This window comes from Trachemys scripta, chromosome 3, assembly GCF_013100865.1.
Source record: "Trachemys scripta elegans isolate TJP31775 chromosome 3, CAS_Tse_1.0, whole genome shotgun sequence".
In the NCBI taxonomy this organism is placed as follows: domain Eukaryota; kingdom Metazoa; phylum Chordata; order Testudines; family Emydidae; genus Trachemys; species Trachemys scripta.
In genome coordinates, this window is record NC_048300.1 from 67,348,678 (window position 1) to 67,366,745 (window position 18,068).

Sequence of the window (18,068 nt, forward strand, 5' to 3'; positions counted from 1 at the left end):
CAGCTGGGGCTCTCCACTCTCCCCAGCGGCCAGAGCGCCGGGAGGAGGGCGGAGAGCCCCCGGCAGCCAGAGCGCCGGGAGGAGGGCGGAGAGCCCGGCCGAGGTTCTCCGCTCTCCCCGGCAGCCAGAGCGCCGGCGGCCAGAGCGCCGGGGGGAGGGCGGCGAGCCCGGCCGAGGCTCTCCGCTCTCCCCGGTGGCCAGAGTGCCGAGGGGAGGGCAGAGAGCCCCCGGCGGCCGGAGCGCCGCGGGGAGGGCGGCGAGCCCAGTCGCGGCCCCGCTCTCGGGCCGGAGCGCCCTGCCGCACCACCCCCCTCCAGGCACCGCCCCAAGCACATGCTTGGTGGGCTGGTGCCTGGAGCTGGCCCTTCCCGGGGTTCAGCTGTCCTGTCAATGAGCTTGGCCAGTACCAGATGCTTCAGAAGATAGATTGCCATGTCCAGGTTTTTGCCTGAGAATATACAGCTGTACCTTTGGCTGCAGTTCTATGAAAATCTAAGGACTAGACGTACTCCTAGGGGGATGGAAGGATACGTGTAAGTGTCTATGTTGCATTACTGTCCTAAACCTTAAGCCGCGTATTATATCACATTACCTTGGACTTGCAGTTGGTTTTTAAGCACCACCGTTTGCAGTTCATTGCCATTCAGTTTCAGAGCTGTCAGTTAACAGGCATTACTACTGTGTTTGCGCTGCTAAAGTGGGATTACTGCGTTATCCCCTTTTGAGATTTAACACAGAAATGAACCACTGTAGCAGAGATATAAATTCATGTGTCTTTTTATACACATTGTACATGCCCAGGTCCTCGTTCTTGCTTTTCTCTGCACTTAGGCCCCAAAAATGTCCATGAGGAGGCTTTGCATTGGCTGCAGCCCGTGTTTAAAACAACAACAACAAAAGAACACGACACTTCTCAGTCACATTGATGGAAGCAGGGATCACTAATGGGCACAAGGCTCCTCTACGTATTCAGTTTGTTTTTAAAAAAAGAAAACCCAAATGTCACATGGAAGTGCTGTTTTTGCATCTCCCTGGATGTGATAACCTAGAGGCTTGCTAATATCAGCGAGGGAATCACAGTGTGGAGAAGTTAGAACTATTGAGTGGATTCATCCCGGTACCTGTGCTACAGTCTGTGAAGGGACCAAGCAAAGGAGGGTTGGGCCTCCCCTATTCAGGGGTTGCCAGGATTGCCCTGACTTGTGCTTCCCACTGCAATAGCACCTACAGGCCTTGCAACAGCAGGGAACAACTGGTTCAGGCTCTCAACATGCCAGGGGGAATTCTGAGCTGGACTGCCCTTCAGAGAGGCACAATATATCCCAGAGCTCTCCAGAATGCTCCCTTCTCTGTACCTGGCCAGCTCTGCTGACTGGGGCAGATGGGCAGGCGCAGGGCTATGGCTTGTGTGCCAGGGACTGAGGAGGGAGCAGTCCCTGCACTCTGGGAAACCAAAAGTCTGTAGACTGTACTCAGCCCTTGTGAGAGGTGGAGGAAGAACACAAAGGAGAGGAAGCACCCTTGTGTCTTCCCCCACAAGCTGGTCAAAGGCAATCCATTGGACGAAGCACATGTCACGTACATACAATCGCATTTGCTGGACCTCAGTCACAGTCTTCAGAGTTGGGAATGTAAACTGCTCTTCTCTCTCCAAAATGATAGTGTTTGCCCGTGCCCAGCTTGCTCTGTATCAGTGACCTCTCTTCATTATTTACCTCTCCTCCTATTTTTGTGTCATCTGCAAACTTTATCAGTGATGATTTTATGTTTTCTTTCAGGTCATTGATAAAAATGTTAAATAGCATTGGGATAAGAACTGACCCTGCATGACCCCACTGGAAACACACCCGCTAGATGACGATTCCCTGTTTACAATTACATTTTGAGACCTATCAGTTAGCTAGTTTTTAATCCATGCCCTGTTAATTTTTAATAATTGTCCATATACCCATGATGGCATTGGTGTTGGTAATACACAGAGCTGGTCCACAGACTACAGGGAAGGCCTGTTTGTCTGAGAGGTTTAAATACACTGACAAGTTTCCTTTTTCAGCCCTTACTATGAGTGCAGCCCAGGAGTAAGTTCCTCTTTTAAAAGAGAGGGAACCCAAATAAAGGGTGAATAAAGTCATTAGAAGGCTAGAATCCGCCTAACCAAGTCCCACTAATCTACTTGCTTTCTTACTAACGCATATTTTCTCAGTTGGTGCAGAGCACAGTTTGTGGTAGATCTATATTAAAACAACCTCACCTTGTAAGCAACAAGATAATCTTCAAAACCATATACACTAAACTCCGATTAAGAATAATATGACATATAGGAATTATGTTGCTGATTTTGTACATATATTAATAGAACATTTTACCTTCTTTTCCTCTGAGTATATCAAGCATTAATTCAGTTGTGTTGTATGAAGCTGTGAAACCTTTAGGCCCTTGTTTTCTACATACTGCACTTTGACAGTTGGGGTTGACAATACTGTACATCATCCTGTGGTCCTGCTTCTGCTGTCCCCACTCTCTAGAGTGATTGGTGCCCTGAGGCTGCTAGGTGCTCAGAGACTGTAATTGTGCCTTGTCGTGGATTTCCCCGCAACTTGTGAGCTCACATGGGGACAAGGCCTGTTGCTGTGTATATAGTAAAAGGAAAGAGTGGGCATTTTTTGTACCAACTAAGTAAAAGTAAAAAAGCCATAGACTTTCTAGTGGTTGCCCAGGAGGTAATATGAACTACTTAGGTGTTCCTGCTGACTCTCCACGCCTGAAGAGAGTTGGAGTTATTCTTGGCTTGCCCAGCTCTAACATTTATTTCTTGGCAACAATTAATAAGTAGCTATTAATACTTCCTACAACATTGCTAATGCTAATGCTATGAATAATGTAGTTTATAGAGAGATAAACAGCCATATAAATGGCTTCCAGCTATTTGTGCAATACTGTAAATATTTTAGCTTGTTGTTTTATAAAAGAGATCACAGTTCTTCTCTTTTTTTAGGGGGGGTGAGGGGAAGGTGAATTTTGTTTGTTCTGAATGTTTTCAAATTTTATTGCAAACATCAACCCCTGCTCATCATCAGTCATATTGGAGGTACAAATATTGAGACCAGGAAAGCAGATGGCCCCACAGCTGCAGGTCATAAAGTTCTTGTGTGTTTCAAAGTAAACACATTCAAGTCTGCAAAGTTTATGCTTCAAGTAGTTCTTGAATTTGAGTTCTACCATCTCAGTAGCTCAGAAAAATATCATTAGGCTTGGCAGAATTTGATTTAATTGTTTTGATAATTTTGATGAATAATATCAAGTTTTAAGCATATTTTAATTTTTATCAAATTAAATTTTCACAGTTGCAGGAAATTGGGGAGCGTCGGACAATAATTATTTAAATGACAGTAGACATTGAGAATCAAAAAGTTAAAGCTTTATAACTGTTAAATCAAATATTGCCAGTATCACATCAAAATATACAAGTAAATATCCTTAAACCAAACTCGAATAAGTTCTCAAGAAGCATTTTTCTTACTTTGCCATTCTGGAAAGTTCAGTTATCATGGATGGAAATATTTTTATCACTTTTGTGTGTATGGAGCAATTGATGTTTACCAGCATTTACTGATGAAAATCTAATCCTTTCAAGCCTATATATCACATTGCTAGAGTTTAGTTTCCATTTAAAATAAATCTTAAATTCATTCACCTGCATGCCACAGATTGGGTCCTCACAAAGGTAGACACCTGGGGACTGACCATCCTGCAGGCTGCCTGTAGCTACTTCTGACAGTAAGTCCCTCAGATTTTCTTCTTTCCCCCACACTTCCACTGCAGAGATCCGGACTGAGAAGCGGGCCCCCGTCTTCTCTTTCCGTTCATTAATCAGCTTGAAGAGCCATGAGATGGCGCAGGGGATTATGCCTAGGTTCTGCATGGAATCATCTTTTCCAATCATGGTGTATGACTTTCCTGTCAGGTAGGAGGGAGGGGAGAAAAGAAAACTAAATTACACTCAGTGCATCCAGAGCTTTCTGTCAAGTGACATTATTCTGCACAGGCTCAGGAAAACCATTTCCTTTACTAAAGACAGACAGACAGACGGAAAGAAAGGACAAATGACAGCATTTAAAACTGGTAGGCTAGAAGCAGAGCTGTGATCCATTTCTCTGCATCATTCTGCCACCGTAAAGCGGCTGAAAAACAGCCAGATCTTCCTAGATGAAGATTCCCCTAACATTCACGGAATCCTTAGCTGGGATATAGCTGGCTCCTACACCACTCTGCAGCCAACAGTGTAGAGGGCATGTCGGGTAGGGTGGAGGGTGGGCGAATGTCATGTGCTCCAACAATCCCTAGTTTGGAAATGATCTCCTGGTGGGAGGAATGTTACTAGCCAGCATACTTTAGAGCAGCACCTAGATGGTTCTATAGGATGCTGGGGCTGGAAATGCATAGAGCTGGCCCCGGGATCAGGGAGCTGCAGCTGGCTCTTTTCTGCATCCCCCCACCCCTTAGCTACACTCAGCAGAAGCTAGGCATATCAGATCATCTGGTCCAGAGGTGGTCCCACGATGTGGAGTTTGGATCCAGATCAAAACATTCCCTAAGTTTGGTGTTCCCTGGAACCAGGATTTTGGTGCAGGCCTGTCTCTGTTTAAAACATCTGTTAATTAAAAGCATGCATACAGTATTATCTTACTCTGTTTTCTGTATTACTTCAAATAATACACATAGTTAAGTTTTCAGAATCTTTCTCATTTATAGCTCTTTCTATAGCTGACACATGAACGATATTGATATGCATACATTTTAGACAATTTCTCGTGGCTTTTTTTCTTACCTTATGTCATTTAATGAATTATGGACATAAGTGGAATCTAATGTTAAGAAGATTAGTGCAGCAAGATATTTTTAGACTTTACAACTCTTTGTGAAACTGTCTGTGTGTCTCTGTAGCAGAGGGAATGGTGGAGAAGGCAGTTAATGAAGCAACTGCACATTGACAGCTAATGCTTTATACTTTATCTCAGTCTAGATTAGATAATTTAAAAACGTGAAAATCGGGAGGCAGAGTTGGCCAATTGGTAGGACACTCGATTGGGAGCATGGACTCTATAGCTGGCATTGCCTCACTTACTCTCTGGCCTTAAGCAAGACATGAAGGCCTGAGACTTCAAGTATTCATCAATTCTGGGTGCCTCCATTTTGGACGCAACTTGAGACAACCAGTGCCTGACAGAGAACTGTACATCTTCATTGCCTGAAGAATGGAAGTTTCCTTGAAGTGTTTTTTTTACATGGTAGAACTGCGTGGGATCACTTTCCAGGCAGTAATAAAGGTGGCAAAGTTGTTGCCATTAAAGAGTCAGCATTTCCCAACAGATACCTCTAGATACAGATGAGCAGTACATAAAATTACGTTAGAATTTTAGTGTCTTCTAAAAGAATCTTGTTTTGATGACACTCTTTTTGTCATCATTGAAAGTTCTGATCATGCAAATGGTTGCAGAAGCAAATGATTGGCTAGTCACTGAAGATTCAATTAATGATGAAATAGAATTTGTTTCAGGCAGAAAAGAAAGTGGTTTATAATGGGTAGGTCATCCACCAAAGAACAGCAAAAAACATCATGCGATTTAGGCACCCAGTCTCAATGCTTACATTTTGAATCACAAATATCGAATACTTGAAGGAATATAGTCAGTTTGTAGCAGCCCATAAGACTGCAATCATTGCATAGATTTCTAACGCTGAATATATTCATAAAAATTGTAGATTACTATGGGATAATTCATTAATCACCAAATTATTATTATTACTATTACTTCCACTGCAGTAGTGCCTAAGGACAACAGGCAGGGCTCAGAACTCCATTGTACAAAGTACTGAACAAACACACACAAAGGCAGCCCATGCTGCTGAGACCTCACAATCTAGGAGTTAGCCAATATGCAACAATGGAATAAATGGACAAATGAGAAAGGAGGACCAGGTAGGGAAAAGACACGTGCATGACTGGGGTGTTCCAATTTCATACACATAATAGTGCACTGAACACAGGCAGTTTAGAAGCGGTTGTTTTCCTTAACCTAAAATAAAAATCATTTAAGACTTGAAGTAGAAACTTTGCAGTTTGAGTAAGGAAATGTAACAATACCAACCCAGTTTCGCATGGCCAAAGCAGAACACGCAGCCGTCTGCCCCATTCACCACTGACTGGATCACCTCAGCCACCGTCCCAGCACACACTTCAGCCTGCCATTGGTAGAACAGGATTGACAAAGATATTTAATAATAAAAAAAATTAATAGAACATCATAGAATATTAATGGCTGTGACAGCACCAAAATGTCATTGCTGATTTCCAGTAGTATGGCGTTGTCTCTAAGGGCCCAAACTCACATGCCTGACATATGTGAGTTGCCCCATTGAAGTTAATGAGACTACTCACGTGAGTAAGGTGATTAGGACTTGGTTCTGAGACAATTAAATGCCCTTTGTGGAAGCCCTAGTCCATTTGCTTCAGCACGAGGTGCTGAAACTTCATTATCCTTGTAAAAGTTCTGTATGTTGAGAAATGGCAGATGGCTCTTTTATTCTAAACAGACTTCGCACCTGCTAAGCAGAGGTGGGTGAAATGTGCATAATGGAAGAGGAGAGGCTCATTATTTGGTAAAGCTGGATGTAAAATAGGATTCACTTGGCCTTTTTTTGTTTACCTTTTTTCTTTAAAAAATTGCATTTTTTCAACCATTTTTGCTGTTGTTTAGCAATTTATGGCCAGAATTTTGGATGCAGTGAAAGTGTTACAATTCTGCTGTCAGGTGGGTTGGAGAGTTTGTGCGGGGGGTGGGTGGGAGTCTATGAACGAGATACACACCCTTTTGTCTTGTCTTCACTAGGAAATATTTTCTAAAATTTCCCACCTTTGCTTTGAATCTCCACAGCTGTTAGCAATTGTAGGAGCCCTAATGAAGACAAGATGCTGGTAGCCGGCGGTATTTTAAGCACATTGTCATACAGATTCACCCTGAGCAGGTTTCGATAACACAAGCAGACACCCAGACCCCTGTCTAAACTATTCTATTCCACTTCTTACACTGTGCCCATCAGCTGGAGCTCAGCCAGTAGTAGCAACATTTAGGATTTTTAGGGAAAATTTCCTACTGTAGATAAGACCTTCGTGGTTGCTTCTCCATTGGTCCAGTTTACAGACATTTGTTACTCTATTGTTTTCTAATCCATAATTAATATTACCACTAATTATATATCTGTGGTAAAGCCTGTCTCTTCTTATACTGAACTGGGTGGCAAAACCCCACATAAATATTCCTCAACTTCTTAATGAGTTGAGGATAGAATGTAGGATTAGCCATCTTCACATTATTGACTTGCAACACTGATATGATCAACATGAGCACTAACCAAAAAACCGTTGAAAGGGTACCATCAAATACTGCTATCTGGTGTTTATTCACAGGCTAGGCAACATTTTATATCACTGGTATGATTTATCGCACATGAAATGCAAAAGATTAAAGCAGGGGTTCTCAAACTTCTTTGCGCCATGACCCCCTTCAGACAACAAAAATTAATACACGGCCCCAGGAGGGGGGGACTGAAGCCTTAGCCTGCCCAATCCCTGCCACCCTGGATTTGGGGGGCCGAAGCTAGCCTAAATCTAAGATAGCCCTGGCGACCCCATTAAAATGAGGTCCTGACCCACTTTGGGGTCCTGACCCAGAGTTTGAGAACCACTGGATTAAAGCAAAGCTGATCATCATATTATAGAGATTTGATTTAATGTATTTGTCACAATACTGCTGGCATCTATGGACCAAATTAATCCCTGGTCTAGCTCCAGTGAAATCTCTGAAATTACAGCAGGGATGAATTTGCCTCTTGGGCACACTTGTGCTAACTGGAAAACATCTTAGATCCTTGTTAGTCCAAGTCATACATTGCCTACCTGAGATGCATCTTGGGGGAAAACTGCATCAAACGCAAACATCTTGGGGGGAACCTGATTGCCCCTTTTCTGGAAGGTGTTCTGGCCTCCACAGGACAATGGGTCATACAGAGTAATTTGCTTCTTACGGGGATCAACCTTTAAGAAAGAGCTGGATTCAGACGTATCCCTGGCAAGGGTGGAACAAATGCGCACCATGACTTTCACCTGTCAGCAAACACAGAAAGAAAACCACATTTAATTAGAGCATTAAATATACTAGAGTTTAGGATTTTTTAAATGGGCTTTCAAATTTCAATGAGCCAAATCATTCTTGCTTTACTCAAGCCAGTGGGACCACTGAGGTCAATAGACATCCAAGTGTTTGTAAAGGAAGCAGGATTTGGCCTAAAGTGCACAATTAATAAGGCCGAGAACCCGCTCTCTCTTGCCTTAATGGTCAACTTGTGTATTTAATAATTACCGGGCACATCAATGTATTTTAATGTCTCTGTTACTCTAGTACAAAGGTATTACATCACCTTTTTTGTCTTGTGATTCACGTAAATAGAAAATTAACTGCATCCTGGTAGACCAATTAAGCAAACCAAAAGGTAATCTAGGCTGCTAAGCTATCGAGGCTGATGCTGTTTCTATGAAGACGACTGATCAATAAAGCAAGCACATAAAAGCTAGAGCTGTAATTTACACCTTTTAATTTCTAATCCAAATGCCGACATGAAATGCCCAGTTCGTAGTGTCATCAAAGAGTTGTGAAAGAGCCTAGTTTTAATGGTCAGCTTTTGAAATTATCTCCAAGGGTCTGGAATGTAATAAGCGTTAAAGGATGTGTTAAAACACGTTCGCTCACAACCCATTAGATGAGTACATAACAAGGTGTTATTTCTATGACTAAGATACATCTCTGTGGGATGTAATGAGGTTATTCAGTATCCTTAACCAAACTTGTAAGCAATTTACATATAAGCAAAACCACTGATAATTCAACACAGCTTTGGTTCCTTCAGTAATTTTACTATTATTTGGCACATGACTTTTTAAACTTTGTAGGATATATTCCCCATCTTTGTCAACTCCGGTGTATTTCCTTTCAAGTCACAGCTGTGTTGTTTTGTCCGGAAGCAGACTGACTTCAAGACGACAACCAGACAGAACTTAATGGTTAAAAGCTTCTGAATTATGTCAGTCGTATCAAACATACAAGTTTGGGCAAGTGGCAGTACATTAAGTGGTGTCCTCATCATAGCGTGAAAGCATAACTACTATTAACATTATGAAAGTGGCATATATGCCTCAAGAGAAGACTATTTCCAAATTTTGAGGCAAATTACAGTTTCTTTCTCTCTGCAATGCAAACAGAGCAATTTCATGCAAATTACCATCTGAATATAGTCTGTGTGCACAAGAGGGGAATGGACCCAATGCCAAATGCTCCTCTCCCCATTTGGGATGGCACTCCTTGTGGATGGGGATCCCCCTTCACGGTGGCACTAGCCCTCCAAACTGAGAGGAGATTAAATCAGAAGCTTGGTGAGTTCAAACTCACTGGGACAAATTCATCCTTGCTATAACTCCACTGACAGTGGAATTACACCAGGCATTAACGTAGTCCATTCAGTATTTGTGTGTTCCCTTCTGCGTACACCCATGCTTAAAAGAGGTGATTTGGCCCGAAATCTCTTATCATGAGAAAACAATTTGATCATTAGACAGGGAGTCAGGTTAAGACTGTACACAGGCTTTCTGTTCTGTGTTCCACTACCAATTAAGGTAAAGCAGAGAAACATTGCTGGAGTGTGGAAGGTTCTGGTCTCATTTATTCAGCCTCACTGTTTGTTTCACTTTCCTTCCCAATCCCTAATTTAAGAAGCCTTTTTTGTTATGCCTTCCCACTTTCCATATTGTGTTAAAGGCATTCTGTTCAGCTCTGCCGTAGGTAGACGGAGCTACCATTGAAGAAAGTGGGAGTTACACCCACTGGAGCTCTAGGGCTGAATTTGGCTCAATATAATTAATTTATAGCAGATGCAATTCTCCAGGCAGTTCAGCGAGAGATCACCAGTCAAGTCAATGGGGGAGGGTGGTAGCACAGCAAGAAGTCCCTAGCAGGGCAAGAAAACAAAAGAGCAAATATAAACCTTTAATAGTTTTCCTGCTTGCATCTTGCTCCCTGTTTGCTTTCTCTGCAGTGTCCTATATTTTTAAACGGATGCCAACATTTGGAGCATGAGATTGATCTGCTGGAAATCAAACTGACATAACACTGTAAATAAAAATAAACTGCCTGATGCGCTTTTAAAATCTATTTTTTCTGTGTGTTCAGGTGGTGTATTTGAGTGCTATCAACCCACATCCTGCAAACTCCTGATCACTTCATGCAGGGAGCAGAACTGACTGAATACACCCCAGGACTGATTCTAATCTCAATTACACCGGTTTTACACCAGTGTAACTCCCTTAGCTGCAGTGGAGTTACTCCTGATTTACACCTGTATAAGTGAAATCAGAATTAGGCCCATTTTGTCTCATTGCTGAATTAACATAACTGACCGTTCTATTCTCCAGCAAATGTTTCTGCTCTGTGGATGGCAGAGGTTTCAGGAGCCAGGTTTCTCTCTCACTGGCGTAAAAAGCCAGTGTAGCTGAAATTATAAAATTTACTATCATTAGTGGCAAATATGCTGAATAAATCGCCATCACGAGTTCATCAGGAGTGACCCCAAAGACAGATAGCATAAATTATTTGCTTACTTGTTCCTGGCCTTCTGGTATATGTGAGCTTTATTCTGTACATGTGAGGTGAGATGACGACACTATACTGCAATGTACATTGATATTTCCAGCGCATTGGTCTTTCATTTGTTTTGAAGAAGAGACTGAGAATTTTCTATTGGTCCAAGTGAAGAATGATTATGTTGACCAGAGCATTCTGGATTGTAACCCCAGTTAAGAGACGGTGTAATGACCGTAGGCAAATCACTGGACTGCCTTGTGCCCTTGTCAACTTAGTAGATGCCCACTATAAACCAGATGCAAGGACTTCCAGATTCTGATCTCACGTGACTGAAAATCAGACGCAGCTCCACTAATGTCAACTGGAGTGGGTCAAAACTGCTGTAAGAGCTAATTAGACCCAAAATGTCTTAGCTGACCTTTCTTGTATGATGAAATGGCAAAGAGGAGGTGTTTAAAAATTGTCTAAGACTATGAAAAAGTGGATCAACTTCACATCATTATTTTCCATATGAATTTAAACAGTTTTCTTCCAAATAGTATACACAGTATGCAAAGGTAATATTTATATTAGTTTCCAAAAGTAAATATTCCTTGAATTAAACATGGGAGCTGTCCCTTCGACCATTAATCTACAATGTCACTTAGTGTGGCTTTTAGCAGATATTTTAAGGAGACACCACAGTTTCAGTCACCAAGTTGGAATGACTCTTTTGGAGACCTCTCTAAAAGCACTGTCTTCTCTGAAAAAAGACTAATAGAACATAGACAGGTTTTTATTAAACACAAATGCATTATGGGGCAAATCTAGACCTGGAAAAAGAAATGCAACTGTCATGGAAATCTCTTGGACAAAATGAATGTGAACAAAAATAGTGCTGTAAATTAAACACGGTGTATAACTGAGGTGAAAAGTGAGTGAGAGTAGTAACAAAGGGTTACCACTGATTTAGCATTTTGTAGGAGCCTGACTCTGCTCTCAATTACACCAGTTTCATCCCATTGTAACTCCCTTGACTTCAATTGAGTTATTCCTGCTTTACACCAAATTAACTGGAAGAAGAATTGAGCCCTAGGTGTGCAAAATAAGTATACTTTACAGTCTAAAGAGAGCTGCCATTGGGTATAGTTGAAGAAGGTACAAACAGAAAAGGTATAAGATACAGTAGAGGTGGCCTGCAAAATGGGGATATTGATATTTAGATTCACACATGTAATCCTGGTACTATATGCTAAGCACAGTAAAACATTACATCATATCCAGGTCCAAGGGATATTAGTATTTGGAGCAAACGGTTGGAGGTTAAGGCATAAATGAGTGAGAGCCAGGAGATATGGGCTCTATTTCCGGATTTGCCAAAGACATGCAATGTGACCATAGACAGGAGCCCCTTGATCTCTGCTTCATTTCCCAATCTGTAAAATGGGTAAAATTACCACCTCCCTCACAGGAAAGTTGTATGGCTACATTCAATCACATTGGTCAAGTGCTTTAAGGATTCTCAGATGGAAGGTGCTATTGAAGTGCAAATTATTATTACATATTCTAATTATTATCTATGTAACTTAATGGTGAAGACGTCACACAAGAAAATTCTCCAACTCTGGTTATGACAATAGTAAATCGAATTGACTACATCAGGCAGAACTGATGGAGCCACATGGCCCATTGAACTCCCATTTCACACGCAATTTATGAACAGGTAGGGGTGATGGGTTTAAAGCCAGTGCAGGACCATGCAATATACTACACCAGGGAAGCAGTATGAAAGAAGGTAGAACAGTAATTCATTCAGCTATGGGGATAGCTCCAGGAACCTAATGGTCTTAAAAGACTTTCAGTTCAATTTCAGGTTGAAGATCACAGCTGCTGCTCTGGGTAAGAGAGAATATAGTGCAGTTCGTTTGAAGCCAGCTGAACAGTGGGGTTTAAGAACTTTAATACTTTTTTGCTTTGCCTTGCAATTTAAATGAACTATAAATTGAGATTTTTCTCCTTAAAGGCAGGAAATTGGGTTTTTATGCTTCGCTTCCTGTGTGTCATTATTCCCTTAGTCCATTGCTACACTTCCCCACTAATCCCCTGTAATTAAAGGGTTTAGGATATACCACTTGTGATTTACAGGACCACTCAGACTGCCTGCTGAAGTTCTTATTTGAGTCCCAATAATTGTTCAGGTCCTTGGCAGTGTCAAGCTTCAGATACACCTTTCTGATTGTTTCCATATAACAGGAAAAAAAAAAAAGCGAGACACAAGAGCGTGCTCTTGGAATACACGCTATCGATAAAATAAACATTCTGGGTCAAATTTTGGTCTCATACCCATGTCAATCCAGATTAACTCAGTCTACTTACTCTGGATTTACATCAGTTTGTATGAGTTCAGAATGTGGCCCACTTTTTCTGTATTGTGAAGTTTCTTTGCCTAAACATAAGCCTTGCCTCCTAATATTGCACACTCCAGGGGCAGCAGCACCAGTGCTTGCAAACTTGAGCATTGACCCAAGCCCAATGATCGCAATTGTGCATACAGGGCTTGATAGAAGCCCACTGAATTTAGTAGGAGTCCTTTAATTGATTTCAAGGGGGTTTGGGTCCAGCCTATAGGCCTTTATTGTGCTGCACTCTGTCATTGGCTTCAATGGTGTTACTCTTGATCTACATCATAAGTGAAAGCAGAATCAAGCCCATACTGCTTAGGCTTTCATTACCAGGTCTTGTTTTAAATTGCAACACCACTTTTACGGCTGTATTTATATACTCTGGTCACCAGCATGAAAAAGTCACCATTTACCCACAGTTCCCGCTCAGTAGTGTCAGTCAGAGCACTGTCATTTTATGCATAGGGAAATAATTTTGTTATTTCTTTACCACTGTACAGTAGCTGTTAGTAAATGCAGATTTGTTAATGGTCACTACTGTCATTTAGGCTGACAGAACCTCACTTCCCAGCTTTCACACTGTGCCCCAAAAACATGTTGATCTTGAACCAAGAGGAAAGAACTGGTTAACTGCAGGTTTTTTCCTCTGGTAAGCCCGTTTGGTGACCCACCATGGCCCTTTTCTTATGTTCTCAATCTGCACAGAAAAACAAAGCTTCTGTGAGTGCTGGAAACTACAACAGTCAGGTCCACAGGGGAAGGGGAAAAAAAGCTAAACCGAGCCAGTGATCGGTCCCTCTCTCAAATGCCTGCCGGGGACTTGTGGATTCCTGGCAGTGAAGTACGGAACATGGGGTAGGTAAACTGCATAAAACACTAATAACCAGGAATGGACGCTGGAATAAGGGAACACAAGTCTTCAGAGACCTGCTTCACCATTGGGGATATTCTCGCTTCCTCCTACCCCTGACTGTAAGATTTAGTTTGAGGCTCATTTATCTAATTATTCAGCAGATAGGGCTTAGACAGCTGTTGCTTTGGGCAGTGTGCTTGTCTTTACGAGCTGCTTCATTCATCAATCATTTCAGCACCTTCTGTTGGACGTACACTGTAGCGTGAGGGGAGGCAGGGATCGTGATGTATTCAGTGGAGAGACAGGCAGAGCAGGGCTATTGAGCAATATTAGCACTCCATCAATGTAATGGCAATCACTGGCTGCAGGAACAGCCTTATTGGAGGTTAATGAAGAGTGGGCTTTGTAATTTCTCACCGTTACCGCTGTAAATAATGGCAGCAGATATATTTTGTTGTAGCCAGCCACAAAACATTACAGCACAATAAAATCTATACCTTCTCATTGCTTATGCACATATACTTTTTTCACATGATGGATGTAAAACTAGAAGCTTTCCCACACTGTCCAGATGATCTGGAAGCATTTTGGTAAGTTTCACCGTTTAAAGAAGCCTCACATCCAGCTCAGAAGACATAATGGCTAAGGTTAAAATGATATCTAGATGGTCAAGATAAAGAGATCAGGCCAAATTCAACCAAATGCAGCCTGGAGTAAGTGAAGGCAGCTGCAATGGAAATCTCTGGGCCAAACTCAGCAGTGACAAAAACCATGGGGTAAGTTACGTCAGGTGTAACTTGTTCAGAAAATGTAATTGGGCCCACTTCTCCTCCCGGGCCTTTTATCATCAGTGGTGTAATTCTGCTGGATTCCATGGAGCCACTGCTGATTTACATTACTTTGCGTGAGAAGAGAATCAGGCCATTGTGTGCAAGTGGCAAAGCAGTGCTCTGCTACTGACATTAGTTTGGGATTCCGTGGGTTTGTATCTCATACTCCAAGAGACCGGGAGAGAGGACGTAGCAGGATAAGCAGCTAACAGGAAGATGTAAGATAAAACCCACACATCTGGTTTAATTTCCACCTTCACTATCCACAACTCTGCTAGGGAGCTATTTCACCCTCGACATGAGTGCAACCTCCAGTGGAACTGATGGGAACGGCTTCCTCTTATGCAAGTGCTGAATTTTGCATACCCACTAAATGTCAGATCTGTGCAAGTTACAGTTTGCCACGTACATCCATTGGGCTAAATCCTGCACTCCCCTATAGCCAGCACAAGGGGGCTATAGAGCAGACTCTAGGGATACCGCCAACACAAGGAGCACTGCTCAGTGGCATAAAGCTGGCATAGCCCAGCTCCCAGCACTAGGCCAGGCCAGAAGTATGGGCATGGGGAGGGGTAGGCAAAAGCGGTTAAAGATAAAAAGTTATGGCAACACAGCAGCAAACTAACACATACTATTCCTTATTCTTTTATTTGTACAGAGCCAATCTGATGCTACATGTATTACAAAAGGGGACTGATTCTTCTGTCTTTCACCCCTGTAACCCCACTTGAGTCACACCAGAATAAAACCAGTGCAAATGAGGGGCGAATAAAGGCCAGTGTCTCTACTCTGAAAAAACTCTAGACAAGGCCTCATCCTGATCTCACCCATTTTACACCAGCGTGCCTCCACTGGCTTGATTAGAGTAACTCCTGATTTACACCAATGTATGTGAGATCAGAATCAGTCCCAGGGGGTCTAATGTCAGCACACAGACAACAGAAAAGGAAAAAGTTATGAAAGAAGAAGGATGGGGAAAAGAATATGGTAAAAAAGTTGAAAGCTGGGAGATAAAATCAATGGTGTACTCCAGAAAACACAGATCTCAATCCAGAGCCACTTTAAAGCATGGATGCATGAGCAGAAGTGCCACCAAAAAACAGATAGGTCTTTCAAATATTATTCCATTATGGTTCTATGTTTCCTTCTCTTCTAGGCACCCCTTCCATTTCTTCTGTGCTGGTAAAACCAACAAGGAGGCTTATCTCCTCTATTGACTCATCATCCCCAATCTGCAGAGCAGTAAAGATGATTTGTGCTTCCAGCAATAAATTATAGAATCATACAATTGTAAATCTGGAAGGAACCTCAAGAGGTCATCTAGTTCAGGGGTTCTCAAACTTCATTGCACCGTGACCCTCTGCTAACAACAAAAATTACTACCTGACCCCAGGAACGGGGACTGAAGCCTGAGCCAAGGACTTCAGGCCCAGGCAGTGGGGCTTGGGTTTCAGCTTGGCCCCAGGCTTCACCTTCAGCCCTGGGCCCCAGAAAGTCTAAGCCAGCCCTTAAAATGGGGTTGTGACCCATTTTGGGGTCCCGACCCACAATTTCAGAACCACTGATCTAGTCCATCCCCCCATGCTGAGGCAGAACCACATTGTGACATTACCCAGGGTACAATCTGGACTGTTGAACAGCTCTGTCCTCTCAATTTTCCAACCTGAGGTGCATTTTACACTACTTCGCGGTGAGAGCAACCACTCCTGGTCAACACTCAGCCTCCAGCATGGAAATTACTCCCAGCTATACTGTAGGAGTGCTATAGCCAGCTACTATTGAATTACACTGCAAGGCAGCACCAGCAAATTCCCAGTCCCAGACTTTCCCCCTGAAATATGCATCTTGTACTGCCCAGTCCTCTCATGGACAACACAAACTAATATAAAGTCCATGATTTTATTAATAGAAAATGATATGCACAAATCCTGTTATCTCAAATGGAGTTTCCCAAACACTTCAATCCAAGCACCCTGGTTTTGATAAAACAATAAAACTAGTTTATTAATTCCGGAAAATAGATTTTAAGTGATTACAAGTAATGAGGCATAAAGTCAGAACTGGTTACAAAGAAATACAAGGTAAAACACAACTAACACCTAATTTAGCAAGCTACGTTAATTCAAAGCAAAAAAGTCTCTCTCACCACATGTTCTAGTAGTCTTACTGGCTGAATTCCTTTCTGCCAGGATCCCTCCCTAGTCCAATGGTGCTTCCTTTGTCTTTCAAGTGCTGTCGAGGCTGTCAGTAAAGATGAAGGGAGATCTTTTTTTGGGGGGGGGTCTGTTCCCCTCTTTTATAGTTCTCTTTTTCTCTGAAAAACATCTCCAGCTTGAGGTTCAGGAGATAGTAAGTCTGTGGGTACAGGAACCTCCAGCTGTTTCTTTTCCAAAATGTACCCCTTTTCCTGCCAAAGAATGACCGCTTAACCAGGTGACAGTCCATTTGATTTTGTTGACACCTGGCTGAGGCATCAGTTTCCTTTTGTCTCTGAGGAACTGGTTTGTGCCTGCTTTTCTAAACTTGGAACATGTCTCAGCAATGTCGTACAGTAGAATGTTATAACTTTACATACAATGTTGCCACACATATTTTACCAGGACAATAATAATCAGCAAATTATAAGTTTTCAAATGATACCTCACAAGGCATACTTTGTACAAAATTTATCACAGTTTTGTAAAAAGGATGAACATAGGGATACAGACTCACACACACACACACACACACACACATATATATATACATACACACACACCTAGACCATCCCTGATGGGTATGTGTCTAACCCGTTCTTAAAAACCTCCAATGACAGCAATTTCACAACCTCCCTTGGAAGCCTATTCCAATACTTACTATTCTTATAGTTAGAAAGTTCTAACCTAAATCTTGCTTGCTGCAGCTTAAGTTGATTACTTCTTGTCCTACCTCCAGTGGACATGGAAAACAATTGATCCTTGTCCCCTTTATAACAAGCCTTAACATATTTGAATACTGTTATCAGGTTCCCCTTCAGTCTTCTTTTCTCAAGATTAAATATGCCCAGTTTTTAACCTTTCCTCATTCCTTTCTAAACCTTCTATCATTTTTGTTGCTCTTCTCTGGATTTTCTCCTATTTGTCCACATCTTTCTCAGAGTGTGGCACCCAAATGTGGACACAGTACTCCAGCTGAGGCCTGACCAGTGCTGAGAAGAGTGGGAAATTACCTCCCATGTCTTACATATGACCTGCCCAGAATGATAGTAGCCCCCCCCCCTTTTTTTGGCATCACATTGTTGATTCATATTCAATTTGTTATCCACTACAACCAC

At 42.2% G+C, this 18,068-nt stretch overlaps 1 protein-coding gene across 1 annotated transcript in view; it reads right to left on the bottom strand.

Annotated features, from left to right (window-relative positions):
• KIF26B (kinesin family member 26B) overlaps positions 1–18,068 on the bottom strand; it is a 411,172-nt gene that overhangs the window by 80,944 nt on the left and 312,160 nt on the right. Inside the window, exons 6-8 of the mRNA XM_034764988.1 lie at positions 7,958–8,164; positions 6,150–6,243; positions 3,695–3,957 (exon numbers count right to left, since the gene is read on the bottom strand). Coding sequence (XP_034620879.1) covers positions 3,695–3,957; positions 6,150–6,243; positions 7,958–8,164 — 564 coding nt within the window. The remainder of the gene's footprint in view (positions 1–3,694; positions 3,958–6,149; positions 6,244–7,957; positions 8,165–18,068) is intronic.